The sequence below is a fragment of the Notothenia rossii genome, assembly GCF_949606895.1.
Source record: "Notothenia rossii genome assembly, chromosome: 2".
Classification (NCBI taxonomy): domain Eukaryota; kingdom Metazoa; phylum Chordata; class Actinopteri; order Perciformes; family Nototheniidae; genus Notothenia; species Notothenia rossii.
In genome coordinates this window covers 83,650,464-83,666,665 of record NC_136904.1, presented here as the reverse complement: position 1 = coordinate 83,666,665, position 16,202 = coordinate 83,650,464, and the positions used below count along the sequence as shown (strand labels likewise).

The following is a 16,202-nucleotide window of genomic DNA, read 5'->3' as shown; positions in this document are numbered from 1 at the left end:
GGTTTTAGTCTTTTTTTTAACGTAAGAAATGAGCACTTCTTTTATGTCATTTTGGCAAGCTGAAATGAAAAGAGTATTTTAATACAAAAAGCTCTATGACTCACCTGTGTGTTGTCCTCTGTCTCAGGTGTGAGGGCTGCGGCGCTGTGTTCCACACCGAGTGTCGGCAGAAGGCCCAACCGTGTCCCCGCTGTGTCCACAGAGAGCTCCACCACAAGAGGCCGTCCTCATTCTGGTCCCCCGACGACGACAGCCCCGGCTGCTTCCACCTGCCGTACCAAGACACCTGAGACTCACGGTACTGAAGCAGAGACAGTCAGGGGGCTGAGGGACACAGCGCTGGACCAAGTGCCTGCTCCTCTGATCCGTGTGTTTCTCCAGGACAGATTCTGTGACGGGGCTCAGAGTCTGATGCACCGTCAGGTTGGATTTTGATAACCGGAGCTCAACCTCTTTGTCCCGCTGCAAAGAGCATGGAGGTAACCATCTGCAGAACTGCTGCACCACGCCTCACACGAGATGACCCACGCCAAGGTCATCGTCCACCATCTTCACCCCTTTTCATTTGTTCCTTATTCTAAACACGGGTGGTAATCTGGAGACGTTAGTTCGATGAGTTATTCTAACTCTTCCAGCACAATTTAGGTGGTGAAAAGATAAGTCAATGGGGAGAAAAGTAAACAACAAAATTAGCCATTGATTAATTCTTTTTGAAAAAGCCAAAACAAGTTTTCTCGTTTGAGCCCCCTAATGTGAAGATTTCTTTTGGTTTTTGACCAAATAAGCTAATCACGATCAGGTGTTTTGTCTTTGCTTACAGACTCATTCTTTTATGGAGAAATAAAGTGATTGATTTGTGATAAAAATAATAATAATTTTCACTAATAATCATGTTCAAGGAACACTCCATCGAACAACCTATTTCAGTATTAAACTCTGACACGTTGTAGCATTAAAGTGGCTGTAAAGAGTTTCTAGTTCCCTCCTTCCAAAAAAAAACTGGTTTTGTTGTTGAGATCTTTCCTCCTGTTCATGCTGTCCAGTGAAATAGTTATTTTTTCTAAAATGATTTGAATGTAAGTGATGGGGGAGGGAACATCTAGTGTTCTTGTTTTAGGCCAAATGTATTTCAAAATGAATTATGGCTTTAACAGCCAGTCAGTTCTTTAACAGACAGTCATTCAAGTTTGTATTTTCCAAAATTACAATGTTTAAGTTTGAAATGCCTTTTTCTGTAACGGCCACAGTTGATAAACATAAGGAACATTTTGTAGAAGGAAAAAGCTATAACTTTAGAAGATATACACTTGATTTGATGAACTCAAACGACTGAAGAGTCATGTTGTATTCAAATCAAGTTTAAAGTAAACTTTTATGCAGACTGTGGACATCCCTTGCATTATATATGCATATATTTGAATGGCCACTATGAACAGGAGGCCTGATTACAGGAACATTTTCAATGAGCATACGGGTATTGTTTCAATACAGAGTTGAAGAAATTAGCCTTTCCTTTAATCAGTTTTCAGAACATCAAGAGAAGCTTCTCCAACCTGCAGCATAATCCACTGTTTCACTTTACATGTAAGGAGTCCAATATTGTGTTTCGTGCATTAGTGAGAGCTCAGGAGACTCGAAGTTGATGAGTGAGAAGATGACGAATGTTTTTTTTGCGTGGGATTATGAATCCTAAATTCTAGGCAAAATGTGATAATGGGAATTGGTCTATAAAAGTGTTGGAAACCAACAGATGAATTGATAATAAATAAGTAGTCAAATGTATATTTAGTGGTCATTAATCCAGACAAACAGGCTGGATAACCAAGTTTATATGAAGTTGTATTTGGACTTAAAGTTCAAGGTGGATTATGCTGCTGGGACAGTTTCATATGTGACGTTTTGATCACTTTATTTCAAACTGTGACAAGGTGTCAACATTTAAACGAATTGTCACCGACTGAATCCAAATTTATAAGAGTCATTTTGAAGAGTTTTTTTGGAAAGGGGGGGGGTCACATGGGATGTAACTGGAGCCATTAGATTGGGATATGTTAACCAATAATAATACAAGTTATAAATGATCGCTGTGATTTAAATATAGAAATCCCTACAGCCTTTCATCAGATCATTTTCTCATTAACCTTAAACTCTTAAAGTCATTCTTCTTGCAGGTGTGGAATGAAAGATGTTTTCTTGTTACATGTAAACAGACTTTACCTTAAAAAGGGTCGGACTGTCAGCACATTTCTTCAGTCTAACTGTAAAACACCAGGGGCAATAATCTACCGTAACTTATTCTTTCCCCCCCGCTCCTCCTCTGTGATTCTACTTCCTGTTGTGCTTTATTCATGCAGAATCTATCAGACATGATAGCAGCTTTAGCTTTTAGTATCTCTATGCAACCTAGATGGCCTTTATTACCCACTGCTTTCATGTGTAAAGGTCGAAATACACTTTGTGTTTGAACCTAGCAGCTGCATTTCCATCCTGTTTATGAGCTCATTGTACTGAACTGTTGGGGAAAGGAAATACAGAAATATTATAAAAGAAAGCTAATTTAGGTTTAAATCAATTGTGTTTTTTGTTGGATCTAATGCTATTGAAGAAGCATATAAAGTAGTTTAAAAGAAAGATAAATATGTTTTTCTTCTACAGACAGAATTCAGTTTTGCTCCAATCAGAAACTCTTAAAGTGCTGCCTCAAATTTGGATGGAAATGTTTCTGCTTTTTCTACCTGCATCTTCTCTTGTGAGAAATCGAAGGGCATGTTTTTGTCTGTGCTTGTTCTTTCCTCATTCCATGTTCCCAACTCGTTTAAGCCATAAAAACATTTGAAGTGAATTTATAAACGAAGGAGCTTTGCAGGTTTATTCCTGAATATGTATTTTTGTGATCAGACTGATTCATGTTAATGAAGCATGTAGGGGACTGTAGACTAAAACTAAATAACCCAGCGTAGTTTAAAATATGGCAGGAAAAGTGCACTGATGTGTAAGTTTATATATTTTTGTTACGTTTGTTTTGAGGGTAAAACAGGGGATACCACAAATATCATGTTTAAGTTATTGTTTACTGCCTGCTGCGTAAAGAGCTGGTGAAATGATGGTGAAGTATTGTTGATATGCAGTATATGTTGACGGAGAATTATTGTTATTTTGTTCTGTGGCTGCTTTCTAATGCTGTTCATGTGTGTACTGCAAAGCCCAGCAAGTTTCAGGGATAGTTTGTGTGATTTGATTTGTGCACATCGATTAGATGCTCGCAATGGAAACAGTACACATCAAAATGGCCGCTGCTTGGGCCCTCCTGATCTAATCTTAATCATAATCAGAGAAAATTACCCAAACTACTTGAAACTGGCCCGAGCTCAAAACTTTATGCAACAAGTACTTCAGGCAGTTATAGTCCTATTATAGTAGAGTAAAACGTGCCTTCAAACAAAGTTTAAAATATCTGTATAAATTCACTTTTAGCTCCGAAAGTGAATGCTTTAGATAATCTGGATACATTTTAAAATGAACACTTTATAAAAATTAAAACTTGTGTTTTTGCGAAATTTTTGTGGAATTTGCTATTTAGAAATGATGCATGTGATAACACGTAGATCTCATTAGAATGTGTGAGGACATATTTTGTTCACAATGTAAACCTATATGTAAAACTGTACCAAACCTTTGACGACAAATAGTTTTCGTGCTACAGAATATGGATGTTTTCCACTTCCTGCTGGGCTCTGTTGTCTGCCTCTCTGGAGCTGCATTAGATGTGTATAAATGTGCTTCTGATTACTTTCAAACTTAAACATTTTTTGCTTGTTATATGCAGTATGGTTTGTTTGTCCCTCCTACACATTTGCCAATTTCCATCTGGATTTGGAATCATAACTATGTTGTGAATGATGTTTACCTATTATGTTTTGTATCCTTTCAGTGACACAATGTTTTTGACAAATCAACGAGTACATGTGTCACACGTCTATAAATGTACATGTTTCAGGCACATTTCGATCATGGCAGTATGTTTTACTTGACGTATTTGGAGAAAAACAATTTGTACAGTATTTAAGCAGAATAACTGGACTGAAATGAATCTCTCTTTTGCACTTTTTAAGTTATTATGTTTCTATTATTTTCATTGTTCCTTTTCATTGCAGCCAAACAAACTTCTTATGCAAACACAGGGAGCCGATTGTTTCGTTTAATCCTCCTGTCCTGGTTTTGTTCAAATTTGTCTGCTAGCCACTGATGCCAATAAAAACAAACTTCTTAATAGTGAAAGTGTTTGAATCGTGGAGAAATGTTTATATTGTTTGGCTGAGACCATTTGGGTTTGACTTCCTTCGATTTCTGCGGCTTTCATACGGCTCTGCAGGTTTATTTTAGTAAAACGGATTTTAAGCATGTGGTGTCGGCTTGCATTGGCAAAATAACAGCACTAGCTACAAATAGTGTCTATGTACAGGAGTAAATGTCTTGGCAAAGTCAAAATACTGAGCGGTGAGTGAATGAAAGGTTTTGAATAATGCTTACATTTAAATTTGTTCACCATAAAACTGGGTTTTTATATAATAGTTGCATGCTCCCCTACAAAGTTGAAACCATTTCATGACTTTTGGTAAACACATTAATGTAGCTCTCCTGAATAATCATCTCTTTGGTCCAATACTTCAGGCCAAACACTGTTGTAGCCTACTTGTGTTATAGTTTGCTAATGTTAGCATGCTAACACCACGCTAAGCTGAGTTGGTTAACATGGTAATCATTAAAGCTGCTACGCATCAGCATGTTAGCATAGCATTAGCATTTAGCTCAACGCTCTGGTGTCCTTTTGTAGATCCACAGTTTTTTCTTCACCTTCTGAAATCTGTTTTAAAACCTGCTTATTTAATGAGTGTATCTCAGCTCAACACCCTTGTCTCTAAGTACATTCTCCGACAATGATTTATGATTTGATTGACAACTAAACAGACCTTGTCGTGAGGCTGTTTATCAACTGTTCCAAAGGGTCAAAATGTAACTAACACACCAGCTCACATTTTTGCTGAGACGACAAACGGTAACGTGTCAGTTTGCGGATGGTTGTCAAGTAATGAGCTCAGCCTCAAACTGAGCTGCGAGAAAAAACAGCTTCATGTGAATAAAAGGTGCATGTAAACCTGCTGGGTGAATATGCACATTGTCTGAGAGAACAGCGAGCTCACAGGCTGAATCCAGCCTCGACTGTGATGTATGTCGAGCAGCAGGCAAATTGAAGCTGAGTGTCGACCACGCTTAATTGTCATCGCCAATTAGTGCATTGTGGGACGCCCACAATGGATCAACTGTAGCGAGTAGAACGAAGTCCTTTGTGCTTCTCCAATGGCCCGCGGGCCAGTCAAGACTCATTTAGGACTCGAACAACGACGGAGCAGAAATGCCAACGAAAATGAAAACAAAAGACAGTTTAAGGAGAAAAAGAGGACGGAGGAAAGAAAAAGAGTGGAGAAGGGGGGAGGTGGACAACGGTCACAGGAGAGTGAAGGACTGGGCCTCTGCTCTCCCAACACGCACGAACACACACACACACACACACACACACACACACACACACACACACACACACACACACACACACACACACACACACACACACACACACAGTCCCCCCCTGATATTTAGCGAGCCGCTACACAAAAGCTGGCAGGGCCCCAGTGTTCCCAGTGACCCGGTTGTTCAGAGGCTCGTTTGGCCTTGTCCAAGCTTTCAGCAGGTTTGAGTCGAGCAGATTGTCTGTGTGCTTTTGTCAATGTTAAAGGGTAGATCCACTGTTTTTTTCCCCTTCTCAAATCCGTATGAAAAACGTGTTTCTCCAATCAATCCCGATGAGGCTTAGGACCATAGCTTCACTAGGCTTTAACAGAGTTCTAATAAGGAATCATCAAACAGAAACCAGGATACATTTTATTTCTTAAGTTTAAGACTTTTTTTTTTAAATACTGAGGTCATGATTCCAAACTCTTCTAGGAGACCAACAACAACCTCAAAAAATGACTAGCTGCTAATTAAACTTTTACCCAATTACAAAGTCTTAAAATAAATGTGTATTTTTATTACAAAAACATGTGAAATCAATTGATTCAACTATCAACAGAAAACTATTCATCACATTTTGTGACGCTGCTTCAGCTGCTGTTTTATGAAATTAAATGATTTTATGATAATCTCCTTGCAGCCTTAGTGAAAAGCCATTTCCTCCTGATTAGGTTTTATTGACTTATTTGACTGATTATATTATTATGGGCTTCCTGTTGTCATGAATCATGAAGGTCAAGTCTACCTTGATTTTTGAAACCTCAAATCAGTGACAAATAACTAAATTGAAAAGCTATTATTATGTTTTCAGCTGATGAAGTTACATTTACATAGGTAAGGATATTTGGTTATATGCTACAGTATTATGTTAATCTTTGGTTAGAGAGGGACACAAACATGATTGGCCTTTAAGGGACAAAACGGTGCCGGATTATCTCAATGGAACAACAAACTGTTTTCACACAACATTCAGTTTACTATCGTCCATGTCAAGCTCAACCTTTGAGTGATTGAATCAAATACATTTAAACATTTTTCAATTTATCACAGTGTTATCAACAGAGAGAAGTGTGTGTGTGTGTGTGTGTGTGTGTGTGTGTGTGTGTGTGTGTGTGTGTGTGTGTGTGTGTGTGTGTGTGTGTGTGTGTGTGTGTGTGTGTGTGTGTGTGTGTGTGTGTGTGTGTGTGTGTGTGTGTGTGTGTGTGTGTGTGTGTGTGTGTGTGTGTGTGTGTGTGTGTGTGTGTGGACACCTGTATGAGCTGGGAGGTGAAATGAAACCACAGAGGAACAGATGTTGTTTCAAAAAGGCTTTGATACCTAACAACTCTGATATCTGAAGCTGACAGTAGTTTAGTTTCTCTGCTGATTACCCATTCAGTATTTGAAATGTTACTGTTAAAAAAATGCACATACGAACAAGCATTTGACTATAATTTATATAGAAACATAGAGAAAAAAAGCATCAAAAGATCCATAGAAACGGGGACAAATGATAACTCTCTTTTTGATTAACCTGTACGTTTATAGGTTGTTCCAACCAATCTAGAGGATTTGCATTTATTGGATTTAAATGCTTGTTTTTTTTGTAGTTGCAACCTTTTACAGAAATTGAAAAGTGTAGCTGGGTTTTTTCAATTGAGCGAGATTTTCTTGCACTGCTTTTCAGTTCATCTTTTAATTTGAAAGGTGTTTCTATTAAGTTATAGAATTAAATAAATATGTCAATTAACCGATACTCTCTTTTTATACATTTAAATGTTGTCCTCTTCCCTTCCAGGCAGCTCCTAGTTTCCATTAATTTCACAATCGCATTAAAAATAACTTTGAGAGCCAGAGGTAAATACCGATTGATTGTAAAAACATTGTTAAAAGCAGTTTGACACAGCGGTAACACAACTCTGAACAAACATCATGTCTGCTTTTGTTGTCACTGTGACGGATCACCCCACTCAAACAGGCTCCATGTCTCTGCATGTTGATTTTCATGCATGAAAGTAGCTGCCACACAATCTAAAGTATGCTTTGGAAGAAAAAGATTCTGTAGTAAAGTTTGCATCATTTGTAAGTAAATAGCCTAAAGGTGTGTTCAGGCTGAGCCCAAAGAGGGGGTTAGAGGCAGACAGAGTGTCAATGGAAAGTCACATGTGCACAGGGATTTGTCCGCCCTTGTGTCCTCTCTTTTCAAATATACAGATGTGGATTTAACACAGAAAGTCTTGGTTCAGCCAATGACAAGACCACAAGATTAGAAATGATTCAACATTTGCAAAAACTTCAATCATTTACATCGAAGAGTAAAACCAGAGAAATTCTAGAAAACCAAATGATTTGGCTAAAGTTTGTACAGTTGGTGACTTGCCTTTTTTGGGTGAATAGACATAGACTACAAAGGCATTTCACATAAATAAAAGAAGTTGAAAATGATTACGTTATCTGTTCTTAACTCAACCCTAAAGGGCTGTTACATCAATATTTTCAAAGTCACCAGACTCCTTTGATAAAAACAGTAACTTTACCTTACAGATCAAGATGTTTGTTTGTGGTATGGTGTTACTTTGGTGAGTCCTAAATAATCCTTTCAAATCAATGCCACACAAACAAACCTACAGATCGTTTACCGTCACCGTTTCAAGTCTCAGCCATGATCAGGCTGGTCAAATTCTCGAAGGAAATGGGCTTCAATGCTTCCTTTCTTATCTCCTTTAGCAAAGGGTAATAGACATTACTTCACCAAAGGAAGGAGACGATGTTTTATCACAATTCCTTGCAGCAGAAAAATGTAAAGGTCCCATGTCATGGCCATTTCTACTGATCATAATTCCATTGCTGAGGTATTTATACCTTGTGCAATTTTCCAAACACACATTGGTTTCTCATACAGCATCTATGTGTATACACTCTCTGTCCTACACGGCTTGTTGGAGCTCCTGTCCTGCCCCCCCCCCCCCCCCCCTCCTGTGAGCTCACTGTGCTCTGATTGGTCAGCTCGCACACTCCGTTTTGATGAGTCCACCACCGTTACACCGGAACATCAGTGTTTATGTGTTACAATGGCGTTAGCAAACAGAAAATGACACCAGTAATGACAAACAGGTGAGAATGCTGCGTTGGGTCTGGGTGCCGTGTTGTGACTATGCAGACCTGTGTTAGGAAAAGCCTTCATAACACACAAGGGGACGGTTAATAACCGGAAAAGCATGACATGGGACCTTTAAAGCAATGGATGTCAATCACATTCGTAGCATCATTAAATGGCCTAGTATGCATTTGGATTCTTTTAGCACCATCTTTGACCTTATGGTGTTTTCCAACAAGGTCAAGAAAAAGTTTTGGAGAAGACATTGGATGTATTTTTTTTTTACTATTCATCTGCATCCAGGATTTTCAAATGGTGTACTCACTCATGTCAGGCATGAGTTGATCATTTTGATAAATTAACAAAGTTGGTTGATGTTTTGTAAAATACGTTTGTATTTGTTGTCCAGCACCGTGTGTGTGTGTGTGTGTGTGTGTGTGTGTGTGTGTGTGTGTGTGTGTGTGTGTGTGTGTGTGTGTGTGTGTGTGTGTGTGTGTGTGTGTGTGTGTGTGTGTGTGTGTGTGTGTGTGTGTGTGTGTGTGTGTGTGTGTGTGTGTGTGTGTGTGTGTGTGTGTGTGTGTGTGTGTGTGTGTGTGTGTTCTTGTACTTCTGTTTTTGGGAGGACCAGTTTTAGCCTTAGGCTGTGAGGACTATTCCTTGTGGTTTGTTTATGGTGTTCATTATTTGGTAAAGAAATACACATTTAAGTGTGTATATAGTGCAAATGCTTGAGGTTTCCTTGTGTCCTCACTTAAAGCTGGGAAAATCACCACAAGTAATTACACATGTATACGTGTGTGTGAGTGTGTGCGGGGGTGTTTGTGTACACATGAGAGATTGATGCCATCCAGGCTTCACACATGAACTCCTCGCTGTTTGCTTTCATTTGTCAAGTAACCTGAGTAAAGGTAAATCAGACTGAGAAGGACTCGTCTTGGCACACACACGCACACACACACGCACACACACACACACACACACACACACACACACACACACACACACACACACACACACACACACACACACACACACACACACACACACACACACACACACACACACACACACACACACACACACACACACACACACACAGCAACACACACAAACACACCCTTTTAGACCTTTGTCCCCCAGAGAGCGTTGTGACCTTTGTCCGATGTGGGATATGGCTATGTGTGTGTTTGTGTGTCGAGAGAGAGAGAGAGAGAGAGAGAGTTATTGAGCACCACAGATTTTTCCAATTATACTTGATTTAGTTGAATTTAGACATCAATCAATTAAATCCTGGCAGTGTTTACTCATGTAGTCTCAACACGCTCATACACATGGACAATATGACCGGGTATTGAACCTTTGTTCTTTATTTTTTTACCGGCTGAATGGGTTTTTCATGTCCTGTTGTCGTCTTCATTGTATAACAAGAACTGACAAAAAGACCAGAGGAGGATGTAAATGGCAAGCCAAGATTACAAATCGGTTAGAAATTAGGGACATTAATATTCCTCTATAAATACAGTTGAGTATTAATTGTAATATTGAAAAAGGATGAAATGTAAGATGAAACTCTAATCTGGGCCTTGAGCTGACTCAGGATTAAAACCACAGGAAACTTGAGTCAAATAAATAGACTGTAAATAGAAATGACATTTTCGAAAAACAAACGATATAAAATCAACACAAAGGATAAAAAAACAAAACACAATTTGTTGAGCGGCTAAAGCAAACAAGAAATTATTGATTTTATCAAAAGTAAAACAAGATTGTGGAAAAAGCCTGCAAGTGTAAGAAAGGGAACTCTGTCGGGTGAATTGCAGCATGGCAACAACAACGACTCCTTTAAAGAGACACTAAATATACCTGTCACTATTAAACCAACTAATGTGTGTGTGGTCGTTTTTGTCCGAGTGTCAGAGGATGGAGAGAACCCATCCATCGTTTAATACCTCTTAAGCCCTCCTGCTAAACTCCTTACCTCCTTATACAGGAAGTCACAACTCACTGATGCGTTCAGGTGCCATCAAGATCACAGGTGCCATCAAGATCACAACATGGTCCGTGTCAAAAGGAGTTTGTAGACTTCAGGCTTCACTGAGCTGCACAGCAAAGAGGAAATAAACAAGTCAGGAAATTTACATTTTAATTATGTGAACGTGTGTTTAAATTACGTGAAGTATGTTCATAAAGGACAAATCCAGACTAGGAGTTTTTGGAGTATTATCAAGATCACACTTTAAATAGAATGATGTTTAAGGTGTAACGAACCAAAATCCGTAAATACCACATATCCTTGAATTGAACATACTAGTAGCATTTAATTTTTTTTAGATGTATGAGTGGGACCTTATAAACATTAGACTGTTAAGTAATGTGAAAATTATTGTTAAAACAGTAAGTCAATTGATTCATCAGTTGATTTGTAAAAAATATCCAAGTTTATTAGGTCACTAAGTCGTGGTTAAGTCATGTATCAGGTAAAAAAGTTAAATAATATAAAAATAACAGGTAAAAATGGTAATACATTAAATGCAAGTATATTAACGGTTTATATTGTTGTAATTGTGTATATTTTGATATCATTTATTTGATATCTTCATACTTGTTACCAGTCACAGGGGCTTACAGAACTGACAATGTTTGTTACACATGTTCCTTTTCATACTCTCCTCTGTGCAGCCATGGTTGAATGGTGACATTTCCGACTGCCCATGAACGCAGCAGTGTGTGATGAGGAGGTGCTGCAGCTTCAGGCGGACTTTATTCCGTCCCGGGGCTCAGTGAAGGCTGCACGCGCTGCACCTGACAACACGGGAGAAGTGTTCACCCTGATGGACGGTTCGGATATTCTTCTGTTTTATATCCTCTCAGCAGAGATAACACTTTAAAACTTTGAAAAGACAAACTGCCATGTGCCTGAAAGCTGTTTTCAGGTGGGAATAAACGTCAAGTGGATTTTGCACGCCGGGCTCCGTACCCAGAGACAGGAGAGATTTATCTGCACTTTGAATAACTATTTGTTTATTATCACATTTTTCTGGACTGATTTTAATATTTTTTTTCAACGCGAGTCTCATAATGCGACTTGTTCTGTCGTTTGCAACCTGTTGGGAGCTGACAGGTCTGGTGAAAATGTTACAAGGTCGTTAAATTTATTGGAACGTGACCACCGGAGATGAACTTTCTCCGTGCAGATTGCAGGAGCTCTGGTGAATGATTGACAGCCGCTCGGGCTTTATGGACAAACTGGATGTACCAACTTGTTTAGTTTTAATCATTAAGAGACTGAGAGGAACATAATGAAACTCTGGTCTTTGAGATTCATGAGATGAACTGAAGCTGCTTGCCCCCTCCATTTATCCTTTTCTTCTTTTAATGACTCTAAGTAATTTATAACACACTTTCTATATGGCATTTACGGTGAGGGACCCGCGGCCCCTCGTGCTGCTGCTGCTGCTGTTCCGGTGTCCTGGTCTCACTTTAGGAGCCTCCAAGGAGCTGGTGTGTGAGCCTATAACTGTGCCCATGTGCAGGGGCATCGGCTACAACCTGACCTACATGCCCAACCAGTTCAACCACGACACCCAGGAGGAGGTGGGGCTGGAGGTGCACCAGTTTTGGCCCCTGGTGCGGATCCGCTGCTCCCCGGACCTGCTCTTCTTCCTGTGCAGCATGTACACCCCGATCTGCCTGCCGGACTACCGCAAGCCCCTGCCCCCCTGCCGCTCGGTGTGTGAACGGGCCAAACGAGGCTGCTCCCCCCTGATGAGCCAGTATGGCTTCGAGTGGCCCGAGAGGATGAGCTGTGAGCAGCTGCCCCAGCTGGGCAACGAGGTCCTGTGCATGGACCAGAACAGCAGCGAGACCACCACCCTGGCTCCACCTTTCCCCAAACCAACCCCTAAAGGCCGGACCAGACCGCCCAGCCCCCCTCAGTGTGACAGGGAGTGCCGCTGTCGAGACCCCCTGGTCCCCATCAAGAGGGAGTCCCACTCTCTGTACGGCCAGGTCCACACCGGCCCCCTGCCCAACTGTGCCCAGCCCTGCCACCAACCATACTTCTCAGCCGACGAACGTGCCTTCACCACCTTCTGGGTGGGACTCTGGTCGGTGCTGTGCTTCATCTCCACCTTCACCACTGTCGCCACCTTCCTTATTGACATGGAGCGCTTCAAGTACCCAGAGAGGCCCATCATCTTCCTCGCTACCTGCTACCTCTTCGTGTCTCTGGGTTACATCATCCGCCTGGTGGCAGGTCATGAGCGGGTGGCGTGTGGCACCAGCAGCAGCGTTGGGGGGGACCAGCTGCACATCCTCTACGACACCACCGGCCCCGCTCTCTGCACCCTCGTCTTCTTGTTGGTGTACTTCTTCGGCATGGCCAGCTCCATCTGGTGGGTGGTGCTGTGCTTTTCCTGGTTTCTGGCTGCAGGGATGAAGTGGGGCAGCGAGGCCATCGCAGGATACTCTCAGTACTTCCACCTGGCCGCATGGCTCATCCCAAGTGTCAAGACTATCGTGGTGCTGGCTCTCAGCTCTGTGGACGGGGACCCTGTGGCTGGAATCTGCTACGTGGGGAACCAGAGTCTGGAGAACCTCAGGGGATTCGTACTCGCACCTCTGGTGGTTTACCTCTTCACCGGCTCACTTTTCTTACTTGCCGGCTTTGTTTCTCTCTTTCGCATCAGAAGCATCATCAAGCAAGGTGGAACAAAGACAGACAAACTGGAGCGGCTGATGATCCGCATCGGGCTCTTCACTGTGCTGTACACGGTCCCTGCCACCATCGTGGTGGCCTGCCTGGTCTACGAGCAGCACTACAGGCCCGGCTGGGAGCGAGCGCTGGCCTGCTCCTGCCCGTCTGAACGCCAGCGCTCGGGCATGGGCCCAGACTATGCCGTCTTCATGCTCAAATACTTAATGTGCTTGGTGGTGGGCATCACCTCAGGAGTCTGGATTTGGTCAGGAAAAACCCTAGAGTCCTGGAGGAGGTTTGTGGCTCGATGCTGCCCCTGCTGGCCGCAGAAAGCCACTGCTCCACCCTCCATGTACAGTGAGGCCAGCACTGCTTTAACTGGACACACTGGAACTGGACTTACCTCAGGGATCTACCATAAAGCTGCTCCGTTGCATATATGAAGTGAATGAAGAAAAGGAGGACTGACCTAGGTGCAGTCACCTCTCTGGACAGAAATGAACTAAACTATCCAAACACCCAGAAAGTTAATGCGGACAAACATTTCCTTGCGAATCATCGGGCTCTGAATAGTGAAAATATGAAAAACATTGGACCAAAAGATGCAGAGCGTCAAAAGAGACAACCTTGGTAATAGAAATGTAAACAAACATTAAACAAAGCTTATTTAAAAGAGTCTGACTTTTGTGAAAAGTGACTCCAACAATTGAAATTTCGAAGCGGTCGACCACAGTTGACATTTACTTGGAAAATGATCTTAAAGGCCCACAGAGTTACATGGATCCATGATGGAGTCACGCATGCTTCTTCCTGTCTGTTTACCCTGAGCATTGAGAGAAAAAACATATTTATTGATGTATATATTGTAAAAATATGCTGTAAAAAATATTAGGTGTATAGTGTGTTAATGTTTAGTTTGTAACCAACCAATGCCACTGACACAAGCTAAGTCTGCGACACCAGAGAGACAAATCTTGTCTGATTTAAATCGTATTAAGTTGTACATAAATGTGCCATTTCATTTCAATGTTTGAGTGTGATATCTGGTGTGTTTTGTATGAATACAAACTGAAACAGTGCTGAAAAACTCTTTGTGTTTCCTCAGACTGGGAAGTCATCTGAGAATCACTCAAACAAAAAGGAATTGAGTCTCTCTAAAGGATACTGTTGTGACCTCTTAACCCTGTTGTTTGTATACATCCCACTCAAAGTCACTAAAGACTGAACTGGTTTTGTTTATGTTGTTTGAAGCAACAGGCTGTGATCTGGTTAGAGCTGCAGGAAGAAACGTCTTTACCCCCATCTGCTGGTGAACAGGGCTCAAGTTAGGATCTCCATCAGGGATCCAAATAGATCAACTTTAATGTATTAATACATTTTATTACCAAAACTATGTAAACAAAAAAGTATAAATTACGAATAAATAGTGATAACAGGGAAATCTACTACTGGAAACATAATGTATTGAAAATTCTTTATGGCTTATTTTAGGACAGTTCTGCTGGGGCCTCCCTGATACACAGTAAAAGACCCCTGAAAGATCCCTGGACCTCACTTTGAGAACCATTGCGTTCACATGATTTCATTGCCACGAAGAGACATATGTTGTGGTACGTAGACTTTTAAAATAATTACATTAAGAAACGAGACGACCGACTGAACATTACCCAGCATCCATTTTATTCAGCGACTATTCATTAGTAATGCAATTCATGCTTTTGACAGTTGACACTGTAAACTGAGGCTTGCTCTTGGCTGCAGAAAATAAACAATTTGAAGTTGCCTTGGTGATAGGCATTACAAAAATCTGCAGATTAATTGATGAGGAAAATCATAATTACTAGTAACACCATTTTTGTTTAATCTTTAAAATCAAACTATGTGGCTTTTATATATTTTATTTTTGTGACAATCTAACTTAAAGGAGACATATTTTTTCCTCGTTTGCAGGATTATTGGGTTTCTATTAGACATGATTACATTTTTTATTTTACCCAACAAAAACACGGTCTGCATTCACCCCCCAAAAAGGTTTCTTTGCTCTGATTGGCTAACAATAGACGCTGCAAAGGTAGTTCTCCAGCCATGGGTGCAGGTATATTCTAATGAGCCTGAACGTGACACAGGTTGTGGAATCCTACATACATCCTACCTGATCTGGTCTAATGTGGATCATCAGTTTTAGGAGTCTTGACAGTATAAACTGAGCGACTTCTGTTTCTTCTCAGAGATCATATTTGGTGTTTATTTTCCAAACACCACGTACCTGTTAGCACAATCCAAAACTGAGAAAAACAATTTATAAATAACGCTTTCTCACAGAATTCAGAGCAATAGTTCACAACATTAGGAGGACACAGAATGTGAACTAAATAAGGGGGATTTGGTGAAAACAGAATATTTATTGTTTTCTGCCGTGACTGTGATGTTTCTTTCAAAGCTGTTGGCCAATTGTGTTAAGACTACTGTGCGTCCACGTGCTAGACGATATCTAATTTATTAGTCTGATTTGTGTGAGTGAATGCGTATGAGTGATAATGAATGTTTAAAGGTTTGCAAAAACTGACCATTTCTTTTGTTGATGTGTAAATCTGCTTTCATATTGAGTTCCTCAAAGGATATAACAGATATTGTAGATTTTGTTCATATTGTGGAATTAAAACAAGTTGATCTCAAGTTTGGTGACGTACGTCTGTGTGTTTCTGTACATCTGACATAACATGTTGATTTATCCTGAGGTAATTACACTTATGGGTATGCAATGGTCTTTTCTCTGGATGACTGGTTAATTCAGCTTCGTTACACACTTTGTTACGACACCACCTTTTGATCACCTCAAGCTCAGACACACAAACACAA

At 40.7% G+C, this 16,202-nt stretch overlaps 2 protein-coding genes across 2 annotated transcripts in view; both read left to right on the top strand.

Moving 5' to 3' along the window:
* The window catches only part of plekhm3 (pleckstrin homology domain containing, family M, member 3), a 29,763-nt gene extending 25,485 nt beyond the window's left edge, over positions 1-4,278 (top strand). The window contains exon 6 of the mRNA XM_079665780.1: positions 75-4,278. Within this exon, the coding sequence (XP_079521906.1) occupies positions 75-290 (216 nt within the window). The 3' untranslated portion in view covers positions 291-4,278. The remainder of the gene's footprint in view (positions 1-74) is intronic.
* A 7,048-nt stretch (positions 4,279-11,326) lies between these two features.
* Positions 11,327-16,019, top strand: fzd5 (frizzled class receptor 5). The gene has a single exon (XM_079666313.1). It carries the CDS (start codon positions 12,056-12,058, stop codon positions 13,784-13,786), a length of 1,731 nt encoding a protein of 576 aa, XP_079522439.1. The 5' UTR covers positions 11,327-12,055; the 3' UTR covers positions 13,787-16,019.
* Positions 16,020-16,202: the final 183 nt, after the last annotated feature.

What these genes read in the sequence shown, in the direction of transcription:
- fzd5 (XM_079666313.1), top strand. Translation starts at nt 12,056, where the DNA reads ATGGCATTTACGGTGAGGGACCCGCGGCCCCTCGTGCTGCTGCTGCTG.